This window comes from Topomyia yanbarensis, chromosome 2 (genome assembly GCF_030247195.1).
Source record: "Topomyia yanbarensis strain Yona2022 chromosome 2, ASM3024719v1, whole genome shotgun sequence".
In the NCBI taxonomy this organism is placed as follows: Eukaryota; Metazoa; Arthropoda; class Insecta; order Diptera; family Culicidae; genus Topomyia; species Topomyia yanbarensis.
This window is the reverse complement of record NC_080671.1, coordinates 69,800,574-69,824,383: the sequence shown is the minus strand read 5'-3', so window position 1 is coordinate 69,824,383 and position 23,810 is coordinate 69,800,574. Positions and strand designations below refer to the sequence as shown.

Here is a 23,810-nt window from a genome sequence, read left to right as displayed (position 1 = left end):
TGAATAAATGGGTGGTGGTTTGAGAGATTCTTGGAATTGGATGCTTCAATCAGTTGATTCGAAAATGATTGAATTGGTTTGATGAAGGGGGAGGGGGCGTGGTGAGGGCAGAGTTGTGGGAAAATTCAAGAAAACAAGGATGGTGTCAGTGATTTTGTTGAACAAAAAATATCAAAGTGGGTGTTCGAAATCCCGATACAATGTTTATGTTTCTCAACTAATAGATTTGGTTTACATTTCCGTGATATCAAACCAGGATGTTAGGATTTTTTCAATGCAAATTTAAAACTTCTTTGGGGTAGAGAAGCGGGTTTGTTTCGTTATGGTGGTTCTTCAAATGGGTATCCCCAAATCGTTTAATGGCAATATCGGCATACCATACAAGTCAGTGGTTTCCGGGTGATTCATTCACAAGTAATTTAACTCTTAAATGCATACTGTTGCCATTTGGCAACATAGCGAATTCCGAGATATAAAGCCTCAACAAGTGGTATATGGGACCATTCATAAATTACGTAACGCGTTTAGGGGGGGGAGGGGGTACGAGAAGTTGTGACATGTTGTGACATCTGGGGGAGGGGGAGTAAGCTAGATCGTTACGTAACACGTTTTTACTGAACAAAAAATTTTTTTTCGAGGAATTTGTTACGTAATAGGGGAGGGGGGGATAGAGAATTTTGTGACAATTTGTTACATGGGGGGAGGGGGGAGTCAATTTTGGGCGATTTTCGCGTTACGTAATTTATGAATGGTCCCTATATCGTATACATCCAGAAAAATGAGTACAAAGGCACAATGAGATTCATGCATTCAAAGGTTAAGGTGCACTTTGAAAACCAAGCCTTTTTCAATTATATAAGACCTCCATTAAACTGAAACCACTCAATTCATTTGATAATCACGGTTATCTGAAAACTGCTTCTGGAAAAAATTGGTTGAAAAAATTTCTTTCGTTCGTTCTAATCGCGCCCCACCGAACGGTCGCCATCGACGATTGACTGCTGCCGGAGCAAGACCGTCACCACCCAAAACTGTCGTCGGTTTGCGCGTGTTCCAATGAATCGCGCCCGGCTTAATTCAGAATGGGAAAACCATACACAGACCTGATAAAACTCCGGAACAGCAAAACGGCGAGGGGACAAACAGCGAAAGAGAGCGAGAGTGATATCCATTGAGCGTAAGAGCGAATGATAAAGTGGAAAAGAATCCAGAATTGGTCGATTGAATGAGCGTGGATGGCAATGTTTATGCTATATACGGCGGTGAGCTTGACGGACGAGACACGCGGTACTTTATGCTGGATATGGTTTATTGTTCGCTTCGTCCGTTAGCTCATAATCATCTCGAAGGGGTACGATGAATGGAAAATATTTTTTTTTTCGTGCTATCATTTGAAATTTTGTTGCATTTGATGGGAAAAAATCAAGTCATTTGCAGAGAGGGCAGCAAAAAAGCGACCGATTTTTATGATCTTAATTTTGCTTGATTGAGGCATCCGCATAAATCTGAGTTTTTCATCCTCGCTACAGTTTAAATAAATCAACTGTTAAATTAATCGAGCCTCACACAAGTTCAATCTCATTTAAAATTAGAAACATCGAGTGACTTACCGTGCAGTAGCTCCAACACCGTTGCCATATTCTCGTCCTTCTCATTATCGGCTAGAAATTTACTAAACTCGCCAAATTTCACCTCATCGACGTCGCCAAGTTTCACTTTGACGGAATTGTTGTTGTTGTTCAAGGCGTCACTGTTGTTATTGTTATTCAGGCCACTGCCACCACCACCGTAGATTCCGCCACCGAGCAGACTCTCAGTCGCAGCCCCACTCAAAACAGAATTGGCATTTCCTAGCGCACCGTCATCACATCGAATGCGCATGTCTAATCCACTTTTGATGTTTGTACTGTTTAGCAGTTCGCCGAAACTTCCGTTTTGGCTATCGTTGTCACTCTCCAACTTGATCCTTTTGAGCGTCCCCATTGGTTCCGCTTCACCAACACTGGATCCGTACTCCTCGTCCAAGCTGTTATCAAGCGACATTTTCACAAAAAATATTTTCTCGGCTGCTAAACTTTTGCTATGGCTCCGAAAATTGCTCCCCGTCTTCGAGAGACAGAACTCCGCTTACGGTAACTTGATGATGTGTGCTTTACTCCACAAAGTGCTGGTCCGATCCTGATTCCGTTCAGGACAGCAATCTGGATCTGGATCACAAATTCAAAACGTATAATTTCGATGAAATATTTGCACTCATTTTCGGGCCTGAAATGGTAAAAAATTAAATAATTCGTTATTGCTACTAGCTACCACTTTTAGGGGAGGAAAATCGGAAATTTTAGCTTCAATATCTTCTGATTCTGATTAAAGAGCAATACACAGACATGGTTGATGGACCGGTAACGGTAGAGTCAGATGAATCTGAAGATATCATTTCTTTTCACTTCAAATGGTATGAAACAATGAAGCACTTAATGTAACCCGAGTAGTTAGATAGTGTAACTTTCATGCGAAACTTCGACAATTATTTACTAGAAAAAAAACAGAATTGCATCAGATTGGGAAAATGATGCAAATGATAATTTTTCAAAAAAGTTGGATTGTATTGCTTCGTGTTCCACTCGTCAACTTGCTCCCAGTTAGACGATGTATAAAAACTATCGACAAATTGACACCAGTTAGACACTAAATCCAAACAGTTAACACAACGTGTGTGATATTCGCTATTAATAGTCCAAGTAATTGAATATGGCTCTTAGCCCTTTCATGCTCAACTTTTTTCTAGGATATTCATAGATTAAAACATATTTCACATTTATAGATTCAAACATTTTGCAAGAAACTCAAACAAATGCATTATAAAAACTGATTCCTAGGCAGTATCAACGTCTGGTCCACTTAGTAACTGGACACATAAAATCAGGTTTATTCAGTATTTATATGACGTAAGAAATATATAGTTTATTTTATTGTACTTTCTTAAATCCTGATAAAAATTTCTCTCCGATTCAGTTGGCAATAAGACGAATGACTCGGAGGTGCATATGTAGCGATTACTAATAATATTCCTTGTACCCAATGCGAAAGCGGGGACTAATCAATCTGGTGTCTCTTCTTACCCAGTTCAGTAGCTAAAAATTGTAATAGCAGGGCAAGCAATCAACTCTACCCGTCTGCTGCTTTGTTTATCAATCAACGCAAAATTTCGATCCTTCTACCTAGTGTGTGAACAAACAATGAGTGACAATGCAAAGTTAGATTATTTCCCGATTCGGGGAACTGTGTTGCTATTGACTTTTCGAAATACCCGGTAAGACCACCGATTCGTGAAGTGAAGTAATTGTTGGAGGTAAACATGAAACTCAACATAGTAGAAGATAATGCTGTACAATTCCACAATCTACGTCATGAGGTACTGATTATGTTCAAAAACATTAACTAAACAGAATCATTTGCTGCGCAGAACAACTTGAAACTCGTTGTCGAATGTAATTATACAGTGTCCCAACATACATAGACAATGAAACTGTTGAAGTAAGCTACATGACCTGGCACCGCGTACTAATCCCGCCGTCATCAAACAACTCATGTCAAAATACGTTAAGGAAGACACTTGGAGGAACTTCTTCCCGGGTCTTCGCAACGGTAAGTGCGCGTGTGATAAGAATGCGTCCGACTAAACCTATTTCCTCCTACCTGACCATCCAATGCAAATCATTCCAAGGTATCACATTAGTCAGCGAACATTAGTCACGTATCCAGAACAGATTCCTACGTGTAAATTCTGTGATCAGCCGCTACGTTACGGAAAAGCTTACGCAGAGGCAAAGTAAATTCCATCTGTTACAGGCAATACCGATACACGGTCGTCGTATGCTAAATCACAACCGGTTGTTAAACTAACGACTGCGTAGAGGGCAGTAACAAACATTAAATCAATAATAATCGTACCCAGTACCAGTAAACCTACTGGTTTAACCAAAAATGAAGAAACAATGATTGCATCAAATGTCTCCAAACCAACAACCAACACCACCAACCAAAGAAACCATTGCCGCTGAAAACGGATTTACAACAGCGACCCGTAAGAACGAAAAACAAACTAGAACTTCCGACAATGAACAGCATTGAAGCATGAAAACCAGTTATTTCGGTATTTCTAATGGAAATACCGAAATCTCGAAATCTAAAATGTTCAAACATTCCAACATATGGATTATGCAATCGCTCTAAAAATTGTCAACCTAATCCCGGCCCGGAAGGCCGATTGTCATATGCCATTCGACTCAGACATTTTCCGATCTCGACGATGGAAAATGTCTGTGTGTATGTAGAAAAAAATTTCACCTCTGTTTCTCAGAGATGGCTGGACCGATTTGCACAAACTTAGTCTCAAATGAAAGGTACAACCTTCCTGCTATTGCATTTTTTGTTGATTGGACTTCTGGTTCCGAAGTTACGGGTTGAAGGGTGCGACCACACAGCAAATTCCCATATAAACTGAAATGAAAAATTCTCAATGGGGTGAGTAAGGGAAAATATCAAAATCGAATTTGTATTTTGGATGCCAAATGGCTTTAAAATGCATAAAACATTGTGATTTGATGAAATCTCGAAAAAAAATGTTTTGATGAAAATTGACTTTTTTGACTTTGGCACATTTCTCATATAGAAAGGTTATGCAATCGCTCTAAAAATCGTCAACCTAATCCCTATTTTTTGGGCTTGTAAAGGCTTAGGTAGGAGTATATAGTAAAGGGTTGCTACTTTAAAATTATACTAGTTTAAAATTTCTTAACGGATCTTCCTCCTTGATTCGCCGCTGGTTTCAAGCGATGTTTCTGGTCGACACATAGTATCTCAAACTCGTGTCTGTCGATCCATTGCACAGTGGTCCATAACGCGAATTTGGCAGGAATTTTAACTTTTTGCTAAAATTAAATGACTTAGTCTTACAACATCTCTGGCAAGGTATTGTATTTTGCAAGGCTCTTCTTTTTGTTTAAACCGATGCTAGGGTTGTTCTAAATTTAGCAATATTTAAAATAGAACTTTACTGTCTTTGATGAAATTGTAGCGCAACATATTTTAGACAAATTTGCTGAAGACATGCAAACTCTAGCTTTTAAATTTTCCATTGCACGAGAAATTCAATTGTAAGCTTTAGGGTGTTCCTCAAAAAACGGTTTTATTTCTATAACTTTTGAACTTTTTATTTTATTTTATTCTAGGGCGCATAATTTGCTTTAAAGCACCAACTACTTAACTTTTTTCGTTTTAAAGTTATAAGAACTTTCATATAAAATTCATTTATAACTCTAATCATGACCTTATTTATAGTTTAAAAAGAATTATCTTTTATTTGCCCCAAATGAGTGATATTGTTGTTCCAAACAACCCCATTTTTGGCGAAAAAGTGTTCATAACTTTTCAACGAAAATAGCTAGATATATGGTGCCATGAAACAAATTATTCGCATTGAAACAATCTTAAAATTGTCCAAAGACTACTTCAGTTTTAAATGAATACAGCAAAAGTTGTTGGAATAAAACTATATTTCGAAGAAACACCGTAAAGTATGACAGATAGAGCTTACATGTTTTCAGCAAACTTTTCCAAAATTTGTCGTTCTACAACTTCGCTGAGGGTCGTTTGGCTCTAGCTAGAATGATTGAAAAGTTAATTTTTTTATCTTGGTAAAATTAGAACCACCCTAACTATTGTTTTAACAAAAAGAGGGGTCTCATAAACTACGTAAACTTCTCCAAAGACTTAATAAGACTAAGTTGTTTAGTTTTAGTAAAATCTCAAAATTCCTGCTAAATTTGCATTCTGGACCACTGTGCATTGTATATACTATGTGCAAATCGTACTGAATATGTAATATACTTTTCCACCATTGTATTGAACATAATGAGCCATGGAATCGTAGTTTGGACAAATGAAAAAGGCACAATTGCACCACTAGGTGGATTAAAACAGGTTTTTTATTGGAGCTCAAAATAGCGTGCTTGCCGATAAGAGAAAAATCCGCTAAATAGTAATACTGTTTCTTAAGGCAACAGCAAACCGGCCAATTATGAATTTATTTGGCCGTTTAGCAGAGCTAAAAACCGCCTATTTATTATTGACTTGTTTATTTATTAACAGATCATTATTAAGCATTTTTCTTCTTCTCTCCGGTGGTAGCCGACTCCTTCGATTTCTTTTCGGTCTTCTTTGGCAGCAAAATGGGCTTGATATTAAGCAACACACCACCCTGTGAAATAGTCACGCCGGAGAGCAATTTGTTCAGCTCTTCGTCGTTTCGAATGACCAGCTGCAGATTACGGGGGATGATCCGGGTCTACTTATTATCACGGGCAGCGTTTACTCCAATACTTTTTGAGCAAGATATTTCATCACTGCTGCCTGGCAGGCGGGTGCTCCGGCATCGACACGCTCGGCGTAGTGACTCTTTCTCCACAAACGATGGATTCGGCCGGTAGGACTTACTGGTGTAGCCAGCAAGAGTGTAACACACGGATGATGCCGCACTCGCATAAAACCACTCCAGTTTTGTACTTGGTTCAATTTACGTTCGAAGCCGAAGGGGCCGGCAAAATAGCATACTTCCATCGTCAAAGAGAAGAAGCTAGTCTGGATCGCTTGTAATCGAATTGTTCGGATCAATCATGGTGCAAATAATAACTGATTTTACAATAACCCATATTTTCGTTATTTTTAGTAACTGTACATACTATAGAATTAATTACAAAATTGTTTTACATGTTCTAAATCAGATAACACAAAATCTAATTTACAAGAACAGGTTTTCACATTAAAAAATCGGGTAAAATTCCAACCAAAAATTTTCCACTCCTGCGCAGTTTTGGAGTAGTGGAACGAAACCATACCGCGCCAAAACGACGGATTTATCGCGCTGTCTTTAAAACGGCAAAAGACGCTTTGGAGGGACAAAGTTTTGTAAATCCCACTTTCTAATGGTGCCTTTGGGTAGGAAAGGTTCATTACGTTGGCCACAAGTACATAAGGCCTGCCAAATTAGGTACTTAGATTTTCAACGGCTTTTTTTTGAAATAGTCATCCACAGCAAACTTGATCTTATCCGTGAAATATTCCTGTCGCGGGCACTGCTTAAAATCCTTAAGTTCGTTAACAGCATCGTGCAAAGTTACAGGGCGCGATTTTTTTTGAAACACTCTGCTGACGTTTGTCCCGATTCGAAAAATTCAGCACCTTGTACGTTTTAAATCCGCGTCATTTCTTGGCCCTCTGGGCGAAACTTTAAGCAACATCAAGTTTTTTGGTTAAGTCCGGCGTCGTAATGTTTGTATTCCGCTTGAAATGAGCAAACATTGCTCTCTAGGTTTGTCAGCACGTTGGTCCCGATTTTCGTCCAGCTCCTGGGTAGTAGACTGGCTCGAGGTTGTATGGAAAAAGTTTAAAATTATCCTAAGTAGAGAGCACAGCAATATTTGAGTTCTTTTTGTGGTCCCAAATTACTGTGCAAATTATGGGATCGATTGATTACTTCTCTTCTCGGATCTGCGCATTGAGTTCAAAGTTTGTATAGAAATTAGTATGGGAAAATGCACTGTTATGCATTTCCACTCATACAGATCGCTATTTTACTAAAAATGAAAAACCGATGCAATAAAAGAGTAGTCCAGAATGTGGAGCAACTTTGCCGAAAACTGCAACCTGCCAAGATTTTTTATAAAAATGTTATGAAGATTTTAAAGTAGAAGTGTTAAATTAATCGCAGAAATTTATTAATTCTGTCAACACTGCAAATGTACCACCAACAGCTACGTATAAATCCTAAATATCTCAAAACGTGTTCATCGCAGAAACTTGAAATCTTTGAAAGAATTTTTCAGAATTATTTTCTGAATTATAAAAAGTAGTTGGGAAGTCAAAAAAAACGATTTAGTTCACTTAACATTGAGATAGAACTATTCGGATACTATTCATCACATGTGTTATTTGCGTTTTCGCAATCAATTGTCAAAGCCTGATGATACTATTCTCATAAACAAGCTGTTATTTGTTCAAAACATAATTGGGAAACATTCCTAGTATTAGCAGAAGTATTGTAGGTTAAGGTAATAACCAAAAGTTCATTTGGAATCATTCTGCGAAATGAAAATGACGTGATTAAAATAGCCTTCCAGCTAATTTTTAAGAAAGATCCTAAAACAATTGACAGGCTTATAATTTTACTGCCAACTTTAAATACTTATACTGACATCCTTTTTGATCGAGATTCGAACAAATGACGGCTTATTTACGTGTATTGTATCTATCATCAGCCAATGCCAATTGATTGGGTAAAAACAATAAAAATTGAATAAATTATATCAAGATGACTAAATCACACTGTTAATTGGATTTTTGACTTCTCAACTAAGTTCACGTGATTTAGAAAATCATTCTGGAAAACTCTGTGGAAGACACCAAGTCTTTGTCATGAATACATTCTGAGATATTTAGGATTTAAACGTAGGTGTTAGGGGTACATTTGCAGTGTTGAATTAATAAATTTATGCGATCAATTAAAATCTTCTATCTTAAAATCGTAATAATATTTTTATAAAAAATACTACCTAGTTACAGTTTTCGGCAAAATTGTTAACCACATTCTGGACAATCTTTATATATAGATGGTTTTTCAATTTGAGTGAAATAGCTAACTGGACGTGCAGAGATGCAAAAAAGCTGTGTTTCCCATACCAATTTCCATACAAACTTGAAATGCAATGCACAGATTCGGTGAGCAACCATTCGCCCCCAATGGAACTCAAAAAGCTCTGCGTTGGAAAATTGCATATGTCGAGCCACTCTACTGGGTAGTAGATCACTGCCGTCCATTCCTGAAACATTTGGAGGACCTTCGAGAAGGTGGAATGATGTAAATTCTAGCCAAACATGTCAAATGGTCCTAAGTGAAAATGACAGTTTCTCTTTGTTTACTTTCTCTTTCGCTAATAACTCGTCCGTTTATACGTTTGTTCATTAACTCTTAGCATAATATGCTAGTTGAAATCAGCGTTTTTCGATATACCCTGAAACAATATTGAAAAGTTTTATGCTGACGCCGTAATAATCGAAAGAGAAAGTAAACAAAGAGAGGCTCTCATTTGTACTTAGGATCATTTGACATGTTTGTCGAGAATTCATCAACTTTTACTGATTGCTGATATGCTTCCATCGCTACCGGAATCTCCTTGACAACTGCACTGCTCAGCGTATGTAAACAATACATTCTAATGAGAAACTGGGCAAAATTTGGTTAATTTCGGCCAAGGATGAAAAAGTAACGCAAGTTTGAAAGTGTCGCCATAATTATCGGCGTACCCCATAACATGTGAAAATCGTTCCACAAGATCACCTTACAGACATCTCCTTAAGTATGGATGATTCTATGTATGGCTGGGCAAGAAAGTTCGAATGGTGAATATGCCTTGAGCCGGTCCAACTCCTCCATAACTACTTCCTCTGGCCAAGCCAGCGTTCATCCCATCCAACGCCATATAACTATCGTTATGGCGTAATACATCTTGGGAATCGAAATTAAATCTCCATTTATCGGGGTTTATGAGGTCCTTAGACAAGCAGAAAGTATAAGAATCATATAAATTACCTTATAGGAAATGATTTGTTTCACGATGGATAATTGCACCATTTTACATATTTTTAGGTCACAGAATGACGGTTTAAATTACATTGTTGTTCCCATAGCTTGATGACTGTTATTAATACTTTAATACAACATTGGAAAATAACTCTTCATACGTTTCAGAAGCTCGACCTCAGAAGAAATTTATGAAAATCAATATTTTTGGTGGTATCCAAAGCAATTATATCGAAAAAAATCCCCTCAAAAGGAAGATCCAAACCTGCAACGAGTTTAGAATCCGTATAGGTATTTTACCTAACCCCAAACCGGAGCCAGGTGTGTTGCACGTCACATAAAAACAATGTTTCAAATACATTAATAAAATTCTGAGATGTCAACAGTCTGCCTTTTCATAAGCCATATTTTATTTTGCACGATCTACCCAAATCAAAGCGGTAAAAAATAAAAAAAAAAACATTGCCAACTAGCTACAGGCTCCCCTAAAACTTTAGAATTTATTTTTCGTGATATGGTAGTACGAACATTTCGATTGTACGTATGTTAAACAAAGAAAATAGTTTACGTACTATCGTATTTCACGTTAGAGCTATTTAAAAATTGTCAATTTTACTGCCGTTTACGCAGAATTGCTTTATGTATCTAGTAAATTACTCAGAACATGGGATGGCAGGTTCAATTTATTTACGGTAGCTTCATAGCACTCATGGCTGCATTGTACTCAACTTATGGGATATACAGTGGCCCAAGTAAATGGTGTTAAAGCAGCAATTAGTCGAAATTCCACAAACTTTGGAATTCATTATTACCAAATTCCGCGCAGTAGGAATACGAGTAGTATAAATTCATGTAATAGGAGACCCAATTAAATAATGTATGTTAAATTCTTCCGTAGCTATCGAAGCCATCGTTGATGGTAAAAGTGACTTTGATTGACCATCAGTGTCATAAATTTGGCTATTTTTTACGTTGCTTTCATGATGGAAGTTCTAATGTTGCCTTTTCAGGCGATACAAAACTTTTTGGAGAATGTTGCAGTGCATATTTAAGAAATTTTACACTTTTGTAATTGATAGTGCAATCATATTCATATGAAAAATTCGTACGGAATTAACGATTCGGCAAAGAACTGCGGACTCTAACACAAGCTTTTCGCCACCAACTAAACGATGGACTTTAAGCTGCACCAGCCGGAGCGCCTGGAGAAATGTACATATCTTTTCAGTAAGCATCACGTAGGTCCAATGAAGTTTTAAGATTTGGTAAGGTACAGTCAGGTGATATAATGATAATAAGATTTCTTTCCGTCAATCCACCGAACTGCTCTTCCGACTAATCAAAATTTGTTGCGAAATTATCAAGCGGACATTAAAAAAACTGGAGAGACGAATCAGAACGCTGCACAAATGGCTCAATGTCGGAAAAAAGCCGCTGAGCTTGAACAGACCAGTTTTGGGGTTTCGACCTAAGTGTGCAGAACCCATTTTTTTGGTCTTCCATTTAGAAGAACCTTTTCAATACTGTACGTATATATGTATCCGGCATACTTTCACAGTTGGTAGGATATATATGTTAAACTAAGGAACGTCGATTACTTTTTGGCAAAAATTGCAACTTTTTGAGACCACAGATTTCTAAAATCACGATGGTTTTCAATATTTTTGCTCATATTATTCTCAAAACGTGTCGAAAATTCGCAGTGTTCTATAATTGATGCAAGATAGATTATAGTAAGTGATAAAGTTAATAAATATAAAGAACTAGCTAATACCCATCGCGCGTTGCTGCGACTTTCAACGAAATAGGAGTAAAATTTGCTCCGTAGCGCCATCTGGCGGGCAGATAATCTCCAACCAATAGCACACAAACACGCTCCAGAACAAATGCCTACAATGTATAAATTTTGACGGTAATCGGTTAAGCCGTTTGAGAGTCCATAAATCATATACATACAAACATTCATTTTTATATATATAGAAATAGTACAAAAAACGAGAACTTCAATGAAATTTTATTAAAATTGCTAAAAGTTTGTTACTAATAAATGTGATGCTTTGGTATCTTCGAAAACTTGTCATAGTTTTGGACGTTCCAAATCTTTTTCGAAGACACCAATCTCTAAAATGTGAAATAAGAAAGTTAGTGTAACAGCGCCACCTATGTAGTGAAAATTTAAACTAACTTTCTTCACTAAAAGAAGGGACAAGTAAATCCAAAATATTTTGCTAAAGATAGCATTTCAATAAATTGCTTACTCAAAGCTTGCTAATTCCTCTTTCTGGTCCACTGTGCACTGTGGGCTGTGAAATAAAGAAAACGATTTTCTTAGTGGCATCATGGCAAAATGGTAACATGTTCGGAATTTATCGTTCACGCAAATATCACAAAAGTAAATTTTAAACGCCGTAGATATGACCATGGGAGCCAAAAAAAGGGGTTTTGGGCTGATAAAAGACAGGACGATTATCCGCCAAGGCGCTGCAAAGTCGTCCGGGGTCAGCTCGAATTCCGAGAGTTATCGCTGTCATCGAAAGGAAGATTCGGGTTAATTCTGTGCCTTCCTTGAAGAAAATTGCAAAGATACATGTAATCAGCGACATCACTTCACAGAAGATCTTAAAGGAAAACTGCGAACTAAAACCGAGGCCATGGAAAAACGCACGTGATGACTAACCATATCTAAGAGTTATAAGTCAAGCGCTATCAGAACAGTTTTAACTTCCTCAAGATGAAAGTTTCTAAATTTTTGCACAACCATTTTCCTAAAAGGACTTATGATTCATTGAATAATCGAACGTTTCTTCGGAGAGTCACTAGCATTTTCTCAATTTTGTCATTGAGTTATAAATAACGAAATGAACCCATCTTATTTTAGTTTGTGATATTGAAACAAACTAACTATACATGACAAAACTGTATAGAAAATAATCAAATATTTGAGCCGGTCTAAATAGTGATATTTCAGCATTCTGAGAAATGCTAATTGAAAAATATCAAGTACTTTTACATCGCTCGCTTCGGAATATCCACCACAAATGAACCATATTCTAGGCTAATGCGCTTTGACAAGCAGTCTAGGTCTAGGAATTTATATATTTTGCATCAAGTGGATTCAGCGCAATTGCTAGGCTAGAGTAATACAATTCCTGGTCGAAAATCAAAAATAGTATTGGTTTATAAGACCATCGAAACTGCCAAAGAAGGACGTACTCATTTATTACTAGAATTTTTTGTGTGTTATAGAACAAAGTTTTTGATAATTTTTCCTTACTTCAATAAAATTCGCAAACTGCTAATTTTCCTCTACTAACCTAATTTAAAATCCCGCTCATATCGGTGGCTCGCATTGTCAGCATTCCTCCCGCGATGCTCTGCTACCATAACACAAACAAAAAATCCACAAACAACTGCCAGCAACAATATACCGCACTGTCACTCCACTTAAAATTTCAATTTTCGCATCCCGCTGGATGCATTCGTCTCAGCAAGCTGCAGCGCCGACTGACTGATCCCCCTCTTGACGCATCAAATTTTCGAAACAATAAATAATAACACAAATATTTCCCTCGTTCACTTTTCAAACAACCGCAAGGGGGGTGGTAAGTGGGGAACAGGATTCCACAAACATTCACACGCTCCCTGGGAACATCTTCGAACGCGTTTCCTTTATTCCTTATTTCGGGCAGTCTCGATAAATCACATGTTCACTGATCCTGGTGCTCGCTTCGAGTAACAGGTTGCCCAATTTGCCGCAAGCCAACCAACTTCAATCAATTCGTCACCAAGTTTGTCTTGTTTCGCCGCGATCGATTTTGCGATCTCGATAAATCTTCCGAAGCATGCGCGCGCGCATTCAAAACCGATCGTTCCGTCACGGGTTCCGACGGTTGAATCCTGCCTTCTGCTGCGGTCCAAGTACCTAGCGCGATATTTACTGATGGCTGTCTGATTGTCTACTGACACGGACTCGTTATGTTTTTATTATTCATGCAGTCGAAAACTTTGTACGGGCGGCGGCGCGGCAACGACGGCGTACCTATCACGTTGAGCTGATAGAGCGATCGGCCGGCGTACTCTGCTGCCCCATCGTGGTGATGGGTTGAAGGCGCGCGCTAGCTGTTGGCGCGGCCGGCGCGTTTCTCTCGCGTAGTGCGCGATTTCTCTCTGTTTTCTGTTTCTCACTTCGAACGCGTTGTTGGGAGTAAACTAGGCGCGATCCTTTCAATCATTCCGCCGCTTTGCTATGTAGGTATGGTACATACATAGGAACCAATCGAGTGGATGTAGCATAGAAGCAATGATGAGCGCGCACTGCCGGCCGGATCGATGCGCGGAAGATTATCTCTGAGAGAGCTTAAATGGAAGATAGAAAAGTTCCTCAACCTTATACGTAAGTGGGTGGTTGGGAGTGCGTTTTGAAAATAGTACTCCAAATTATAGTGACACCAAGAAGTTCCATAGGAATTTTCAGTTTGCAGGGAGCTCCAAAGTACGTGAAATTTTTAATAGTTTTTCCACATACTTACAAATTTGCGGAATTCTTGATAGTTTACTATAAAAATTCAAAATAAAGATGCAAAATCGTTTAGTGGTTGAATATTAAAAATTTATCAGAAATTAGTTTCTATCGTTTAAAATTATGCCCGAATTTTGTAACGTTAATTTACTCTATATTCTAACACATCTTCTATTACCCTAGTAACTTAGACTGCTTGTCTTAGTAGGTATCTGAATAAAATCCTCATACCATAGGTTTATCAAACTGAAATATTATCATTATCATAATCATTATCATTATTATATTATCATCACACTGTTATGAAAAATCTGTAAGTCTATATGCGGGGTTGGGGATCGAACTCAGGTGAGCTGTGTATAAGGCAATCGATTTTCCAACTACGCTACGAAAGACCACCCTCCCCAAAATACCGTTTTTTTGTTTTGGGGTCATTTTAACGCACTATCACTTTATTGACACTTTTTTATCAATTGAAATTTTTTAATTTCAAGTAATAAATAAGTGTCAATAAAGGGTCTTAATTTCATTTAAGGTAAATAGCATATTTTTTCAATGTTGGTGAGACATTAAACATTAAACAGTAAACATCACCTACATTAAAGAGAACTTTAAACAATGGATCATTTAAATTGCATTACAATATATCTTCATGATTTAGTTTGGCCACACTACTGCTTTTTCCTGTGCACTAGATGCAAAACGTTTGTTTTGATTGTGCTAGTGTATCTGAAATAACATGGCGATAATATGTACCACCGCATTTCTGAATCACGTATTATAACACTAGGTCCCTCCTAGCATTTAACGAGTCCTTTTACAGCGAAAATACTATAAATGAATTCTCCAGCTAAAATAAAGGTATGTTTCTGTGCAATGTTTAATATAGTCGGGGCGAAATATAACAAGATATGAGGTGATAAATGCCTGCTCGTAATTGTTTATTTTGCTAAGCGCTGTATAACTTGAGCTTATTTTTGCACACCTGGTTTAGCCAAATAGATATTGTCATTATGCTATATGCTTAATTCGAAATCAAGAGATGCGAAATAGGGCCACAATAGGCTCTGCTGCCCTAATGAATACATTACCCTACATACACTGTAAATCTGCATAACCGTCACATCTTTAACAATCGCGCAATATACCATAAAAACGGGTAGAAGAAAAATTGGTGTAAAAGCATCATGAGCATGAGCATTATGACCGAACAATTCGTAGTTCCTACTCCGTGAATGACCAGAACAATTGAAATTGAACAGAGAATTAACGAATGAGGCCTGGGAGTAGCTATCCATCCTCAATGTACATGTTTTTCGAGATTTGTATACTTTCAAATGCCAATAACGCCGCCAGCCACGTCCTAACAGTCATCGGGGAAGGAAAAGAATGTTAGTATAACAAACGTTGTTATAGAGACCGTGTATATCTCTGCATCTCCAGGTTTGCCACAGGAAGGAGTTTTTTGTTAATAGGATCGGATAAAGAGTTACACAAATCTGGATTCACCTTGATTAGTGATACGATCTATTATGCAACTCTCAGAAGTGTTATGTTATGTCATATGTTAATTGCTGCCGAGAATTTATGATAGATTTACCGTTTGTCGAATTAATTTGGAAATGCTAGGTTTGTAAAAAAGCAAGTTCAGCTCCGGATAGCCGACAGTCGGGAATTTTGCTTATGTTTAATTGAATCAAACAGCAGATGAACGATTTTATTATTCCATGCTTCTTCATTCCGGCGAAACACGACATTCCAAAAATAATACAGCATAATCACAAGCGATTACTTTTAGTGTCTCGAGACAATTGACGAAATACCTATGTAATTGAAGATTTCGTAATACAAGCATTATTAATCGTGTAGAAACTTTGAACTAAGAAATGAAATGGCAGTTTCTTTCTCCGCGGACGACTGATTCTTATGTACCAATAAATCGAACGCGTTGTTTTGCTATCTGAGGTGTATCTTAAACGGCATAAAATAAGCACTAACGAAATATCAGATACGACTAACTTTGCACGTCGAATATAATTTCGAATCGGTGACTGCACCGTTGATCTCAACTATGTAAGCGGACATTTAGACGCGGTAGTCCTTCATGCAAGCCTTGTAGTCACTAACGTCATTTGCTTGCTTTAGACAGAATATCACAATTCTGATCTGGACGATCTTTCGGGATATCCGTCGCTGTTGAATATATCTACGCTAGCTCTTTCAAAATCTTTACAATACTTAGTGGATTATATTTGGTCCGAAAGAAGCTCAAATATGGTCTAACCGAGTTCATTCAATGTTTTTAAACGGGAAGTCGGAATATGGATCTTTTCAGGAGAGTTCATTTATATCCGAGCCTGAAGCCCGGCACAAAATTAAAACTTAAAAAATTCGAAATGCAAACATGTGGTAAGTCTGGGGGTCCACAAGGGATGACATTCCTAACGAATTTTAGCCGAAACGGTTTTCTCAAGTCACCAAAGCTTTTTATGTGGTTACCTATAAATGGGGAAACATACGACTACATTGTACTTTACTTTGACCCTCCCAATTCACGAAAGAAATTGGTGTTATCGAACTGAAACAGCTGATCCTCGAGTTTGTGTCAGTGGAATGTTATACAACGTATGCTGTATTCATATGCCCATGTGAAATTATCTAAACGTTCACAGCTGAAGTCTTTCTTCTGGAGGATTCATGTTCACCGCGGCGTATTCGCTGACAATAATACTAACATTGGCAAATGCCTTTGCGGCCAGAATGTGTATGCAAAGTTTGAAATAAATCGGTATATTTGAATGGCAGTTAACACCGCAATTCGTGTTTTTTTCCACAGACGGTATACAAAAAGCTTCGTCACCGAGTCGCTTGTCGATATTGTAGCATTGAAAAATTACAGGATTTTATTGAAATGATACATTATAATATACAAAAGTGTAGATCAATTCGTTTCACTCAAATTAAAAAAAAATTGTCAAATTTTCACGCTGACACCCTTACTGCACCCTTCCCCCACCCCTTAAGCTAAGAAAAAAAACCTCTTCCATGTGTCGAAAGCAATTGGCGCTAAGATTATTGAGCTTGTCCTTATTTATAGTTTTCAGCTAGGGGTGAGTCGCTTAGAACAATGTGCCATTCACACTGTATTACTTACGACAACACGATATAGGATTACGATTCACATCAGTAATACACAATCATTTCACTCGTTACCACAATGTGTGGCACACTGAGGCACACTTCTGACAACTCAAAAACTGTCAACAAAGTTAAATAATCATAGCAACCATTGCTTTTGTTTTACTGAACACCATGGCACATCGTGACACATTGCGGCACAAGCTACCACGCTGTTTGTTTGTGAGCACAATTCGATTTGTGTTAAGCGACTCACCCCTTGGGTTTTAGTTATTTTTGTTGCGGCATTAATATTACATTTAATAAATTTTACGTAAATTATAAAATATCAGTAATCAGCGCTAAGTGATTTTCTTCGGCCAGTGAACAATTTTAGGAAAGTTTGCTTTAATAGTTTAAATTCTGGATGGTTTAAATCATTGAAATATATTTGCTGCGTTGCTCAAAAATTCATGAATCTCGAAATAAAACCTATAAGCTTCAAATGCTCAAATATAATCTTTGCTTAAAATAAATAATCTTATCAAGCTTCAACGATTTTGCAAGATTGCTAAAAGTTAATAAAGCTAAAGTTCCATTTCTTGATTTGTAAGGAAATCAGTAGTTTTTCTACACACACTTCACAATTTGACAGTGAAAATTACTGGTCTGCTTTTGCCATAGTTTCAGAGACCTAAGAATTATTCTGAACAAGAAAAATCAGCCAGTGATTTTTTTTAATTCGTAAGACCTATCATATAAAAAGTATCAATTTCTTATAAAATTTTGAATCTGTGAAAGAATTTGAATACTTTAATAGTTAAATAAATAGTTGTCTCACTTGTCTGTTAATATTAAATTGAAAATACCATAAAGGTGAGCAAACACATGGATGACACAGAACTAGTAACAGCGACTAGACACATTGTTAAGGAAATAGGAGCTAGCCCGTTTCACCTCATCTACATATCGCCTGCCTGATCAGAAGAATTTCGGCATTCGCTTTGTTAAAATATTCTCAGCAACGGTAAACTTGGATATCACGCTGATATATTTCTATCCTTAACGTAGGTTGCATCCTATCTCACATGATTTGTTAAGCGAATGCGTGTAAAGTTTCGTGAGACGGGTTTTTTGGATAATATTTTTCTACTTTTTCCAATTCAGCGTTTTCTACACTTGGTAAAAATGTAATCTAAAATACCTTGCATTTTCTAGTATCACCAGGAATATCTCTAGAATACCTTGCATTTTCTAGCACCCTTAAATACTTTGAATTCTTGAATAGTCATTTTTGTAAATAGAGAAAATTGTAACTTGTCAATTAATAATGAAAACCAAATTCAAAATCAATTATTAGACGATGTACTATAGCCTTTCTTGTAACAGATAACAAATTTTTAGAATTTTTAGTATCTATTGTCTTCATTTTGGAACTGGTTTCCCTAAGAATATTTCAAAATTACATTCAGTTACCAGTGACTATCTCAAGTCATCAGAGTTAATACATTCATGCAATAATTTTTAAGACTGTCCCGAAACAAAACCCCGGGCCTGTCCGGAGAAAAACACCATGACTAGTACTGGCAGCGTACGGCACAGAACAAGTAATCACGAAAATTTTATTTTAAAGAAGTTTCCACATGAAGTAATTTGTAATCACACAGCCAATAAAGCTAGATATTTGATGTCTACATAAAATTCAAGAGATAAGTCTCTATCTAAACCAAATTATCTTCTAAAATCAACGATTCATACGTGCTTAAACGAAAACAGTCTGCTCAACTACTCTAAAGCATACTAACCCTACAGAAGGAATATGTTTGACGTTGCTACCACTTCTACTTTCTTCACTATGGCATATCTCTAGCTACGTGTGAAAAAAGTTACAATCACAGATTTGTTGTGAACTGGGATGAATTACTCATGTTTTAAAGGACAGACAAAGAAATGATTTCGAAAAAAAAATTCACTTTTGTTTCTCAGAGATGGCTAGACCGATTTGCAAAAACTTAGTCTCAAATGAAAGGTACAACCTTCCCATCGGCTGCTATTGAATTTTTTATTGATTGGACTCCAGTTCTGGAGTTACGGGTTGAAGAGTGCGTTCACACAGCAAATTCCCACATAAACTGAACTGAAAAATGCTCAAAGCGGGTTTGAAGGAAAATTTCAAAATCGAATTTGTATTTTTGATGGCAAATGTCTTTAAAATGCATGAAACGTCGTGATTTGATGTAAACTCGAAAAAAAATTCGGCGAAAATGGACTTTTTTTTACTTTGGCACATTTTTGCCTTTCATATATAGAAAGGCTATGCAATCACTCTAAAAGTCGTCAACATAATCCAGGAAAAAATGTTTTGACTTATATAGGCGTAGGTAGGGGTATGCAGTGAGGGATTGCTACTTTAAAATTGAAACTAGTTTAAAATTTCTTAACAAGTTAAAATTTTCGGCAGTGTCCGGACCCCTCGGATCCTTCTCCTTGATCCGCCACTGGTATCAAGCGATATTTCAGTGTCGACACATAGCATCTCAAGATCGTGGCTTTCGATCCATTGTATGTATGTGCACATCGTACTGAATATGTAATATACATTTTCACCATTGTATTGAACATAATAAGCCATGGAATCGTAGTTTCGACAAATGAGAAAGGCACCACTAGGTAAATTAAAACAGATTTTTTTGTGACAAAATCAATTAACTTTTAATGACATTCAGCGTAATTGCCCATTTTGTCTAATAATCTAATTCGGCTTAATGTAGTTCAGCCTAACGATTTTTGGCCTAGTGATTCGATACAAAAAATTAGAACAATTGTTAGGACGCCTAATAAAGTGGCCAACGAGCCCAGTACTACCCTACAAAAAACCTGTTTTAATCCACCTAGCGGTGCAATTGTGCCTTTCTCAATCATGAACACGTGAATGTTTGCGTTGTTTATATTCATTCAAAGCTTTCAAATGAATATATTACATTTTATTATTATACATGACATGACAAATATACAAGAAAAAAATCACTATTCGAGTTCTAAAATTTTGTAAAAGAAAAAACAACTACATTAATATTAAATTGAAAAAAAGGTGCGAAATCGGCAGTCCCAAAAAGTCGATTTCCAAAAAAAAAAAATTTTTCGAGATAACATAAAATCTCGACGTTTCATGCATTTTAAAAATGTTTGGCATCAAAAACACGAATTTGATTTCTGAAATTTCATGGGGTTCCCCCTTTGAAAAAAAATTGAGTTCCGGCTTTTATGGGAATTTCATATGTGACCGGATGGATTAGTCTTTATTTTCGGACGCATCTAAGCGATCCGTACGAAATTTTATAGACATCTGTGGGGATACTATAGCTATCATTTGGGACTAAGTTTGTGAAAATCGGCCCAAACATTTCCGGCAAACTGATGTGAGTACGTCAATTTTGAACCGCTTTTCCCGGGGCACTTCCGGAACCGTCTATGGTGGTCAATGTAGTCAACGAAAGTTTGGTTGGCCGTCGGTGACCTAGAACAGCAAATTTAAGTTGTTTGAGAGACATTTTAGCGAAATTTTTACCTTTTTTGCTTTCATCGGAGTATCGGTTTGAATCGCAATTTGCTATGTGATCGCACGCCACAACCTGTAACTCCGGAACCGGAAGTCAGATCGGGATGAAATTAAATAACCATTTACGAAGGCACAACACCTTTCATTTGAGACTATGTTTGGTTGAATCGGTCTAGCCATCACCGAGAAATCTATGTGACTGTTATTCTGAATTTGGATACTTCCGCCGGGGCTTCCAGAACCGATGATGGTGGCCAATGTGGCCAAATAGACTTTGAATGGATGTTAGTGACCTAATACTACAAATCGAAGCAGTTGTGGTCATATTTTAGAAAAATTTTCACCTTTATACATTCATTGCAGAATTTATTAAAATCGACATTTTCTGCGTGATCGTGCTCACCACCCTGTAATTCCGGAACCGGAAGTCGGATCCATTAGAAATTCAATAGCAGCCTATGGGAACGTTGTATCTTTCATTTGAGACTAAGTTTGTCAAAATCGGTTCAGCCAGCTCTGAGAAAAATGAGTGACATTTTTGGTCACATGCACACACAGACGCACATACACACATACACACATACACACATACATACACACGCTCAGACATTTGCCGAACTCGACGAACTGAATCGAATGGTATATGCCACTCGGCCCTCCAGGCCTCCGTTAAAAAGTCAGTTTTCAGAGCAATTGCAATACCTTTCTATTGAGAAAGGCAAAAATTTTACCTTTTTACATTCATCGCAGAATTCGTTAGAATCGAGATTTGCTGCGTGATCGTACGTATCACCCTGTAATTTAGGAACCAGAACTCGGATCCACACAAAATTCAACAGCAGCTGATGGACCTTCCATTTAAAATCAAGTTTGTCAAAATCGGTTCAGAAAATTCCGAGAAACCGATGTGGACAAATCAACAAATTTTGTTTTGTAACCATACTCTTCAACTCGTAATCCGGAACAAGATATCGGTTGAAAATGAAATTCAATAGCAACCTATGAGAATAGTATACCTTTCATTTGAATCTTAGTTTGTAAAAATCGGTTCAACCATCTCCGAAAAACCGATGTGGACATTTTGTTAACAAATCCGCACATACACACACATACATACATACATACATACATACATACATACATACATACATACATACATACATACATACATACATACATACACACATACATACATACATACATACATACATGCATACATACATACATACATACATACATACATACATATATACACACATACATACATACATACATACATACATACATACATACATACATACATACATACATACATACATACATACATACATACATACATACATACATACATACATACATACATACATACATACATACATACATACATACATACATACATACATACATACATACATACATACATACATACATACATACATACATACATACATACATACATACATAAATACATACATACATACATACATACATACATACATACATACATACATACATACATACATACATACATACATACATACATACATACATACATACATACATACATACATACATACATAAATACATAAATACATACATACATACATACATACATACATACACACAGATATTTTGCGATCTCGGCGAACTGAGTCGAATGTTATATGAGACTCGGCCCTCCGGTCCTCGGTTAGCAAGTCGGTTTTTGGAGCAATTGCATAACCTTTCTATATGAGAAAGACAAAAGAATAATATTTAATTAGCTTAATCAGCATGAGTTCAATGTTATCTTCATGTGATTATATTTTGAAATGTTGGTGGAATGGGTTTGAAAGTGGAGGGAATGGGGGGTTAGTAGATTGGGAGTGGGGGATGCGTCAGAAATCCTTCATCTTATTTCGGTATACGGGGTGGATGAAGGAAATGCGGGCGTGAGGGTGGTCCAAGGGGAGGGGAGTGATGAAGGAGGGAGGTGTAAGGGCAAGGCGAGGGGGGGGGAGAGGCAGTGACGCAATACTCAACTGCATATTTTGCCTTTCATTTGAGACTTGGTTTGAGAATTTCGATTCAATCATCACCGAAGAACCGATGTGACGCCGCTTCTGCTAAGATCCTAAGATTCCAATAATCTAAGATCTGGGCAATAAAAGCACTCTAGCCCAACCGGAGTGCCAACCGGCACATCAGGATCGACGCCAGTAACATCTTGATTATGGTATACTGGCCATGGCGAACGGCAACGGACAGGACACGGATGACGAAAAGGATGGCGACTTAGGGCTGACAGACGTGCTGTTCTACTCCCTGAGTAAGGAAGGATGACACCGACTTGAAATGGCGAGTGGGCTAACAGCATGGCTGCCTCCGTTCCAACAAAACCCTGGCAGGTCTCCGGGTACGTTCGAATCTCGCCATCATTTGGTTGGTGGTACTAGGTTCGGTTGAAGCATTCCCGATTTACGCCGATCCGGCTCTGAACACTACTCCCCATGAGATGGTGTCAACCCTTGCATGACCTCACTGCTGCTTTTCGGCAGCATAGATAATCATGGGATCACGAGAGGCGACTATGTGCAGCGAGTGGAGATAGCGGCCCGGAGTTGGGACCCAATAAAATAAAATGGAGAAACAACAAGCAACCGATATAAATGGAGCAGGCACGGCAAATCCGTTTGCCAGAGGTGGGTTGGTGAGGTCACCACCACCAATAGTAGCTGAAGTCACCCAGCAAGAGCAGGAGGAGGGGAAGCCGAAGCAACAGCAACAGCAGCAACAAAAACAGCCGGAGCAGAGCGGAAGGAGCTACACCCCACAAACGCCAAAGGTAGTGGTAGCGAGGCACTTGGTGGAGGAGCTCCACAAGTTCGTGGACATAAGAAACAATGTCCACAAAGACATTAAGGAGATGGTCATCAAAATCCGGAAGGCGCTACTGTCTGCCGTGAAAGAGTACGATACGGCAACGCAGAGGGCAGATT

At 37.7% G+C, this 23,810-nt stretch overlaps 2 protein-coding genes across 3 annotated transcripts in view; both read right to left on the bottom strand.

The window, feature by feature from the left end:
* LOC131678393 (uncharacterized) overlaps positions 1-23,810 on the bottom strand; it is an 81,511-nt gene that overhangs the window by 47,212 nt on the left and 10,489 nt on the right. Inside the window, exons 1-2 of one of the 2 annotated variants that reach the window (XM_058958530.1) lie at positions 12,952-13,697; positions 1,611-2,265 (exon numbers count right to left, since the gene is read on the bottom strand). In XM_058958530.1, the coding sequence (XP_058814513.1) occupies positions 1,611-2,043 (433 nt within the window). In that variant the 5' untranslated portion in view covers positions 2,044-2,265; positions 12,952-13,697. Of the gene's footprint in view, positions 1-1,610; positions 2,266-12,951; positions 13,698-23,810 lie in introns of those variants that run through there. The other variant, XM_058958532.1, reaches the window with a different exon arrangement.
* LOC131679519 (histone H2A-like) lies at positions 6,158-6,618 on the bottom strand. The gene is made up of 2 exons (XM_058960258.1): positions 6,382-6,618; positions 6,158-6,319 (listed from the first exon to the last, which is right to left on the bottom strand). The coding sequence occupies exons 1-2, from the start codon at positions 6,616-6,618 to the stop codon at positions 6,158-6,160; spliced, it is 399 nt and encodes a 132-aa protein (XP_058816241.1).

Excerpts from the sequence above, each read along its gene's own strand:
- LOC131679519 (XM_058960258.1), bottom strand. The coding sequence starts at position 6,618 with ATGGAAGTATGCTATTTTGCCGGCCCCTTCGGCTTCGAACGTAAATTG. Across the intron at positions 6,320-6,381 it reads TGAAATATCTTGCTCAAAAA|CTGGTCATTCGAAACGACGA; the intron begins GTATTGGAGTAA and ends CGTAATCTGCAG.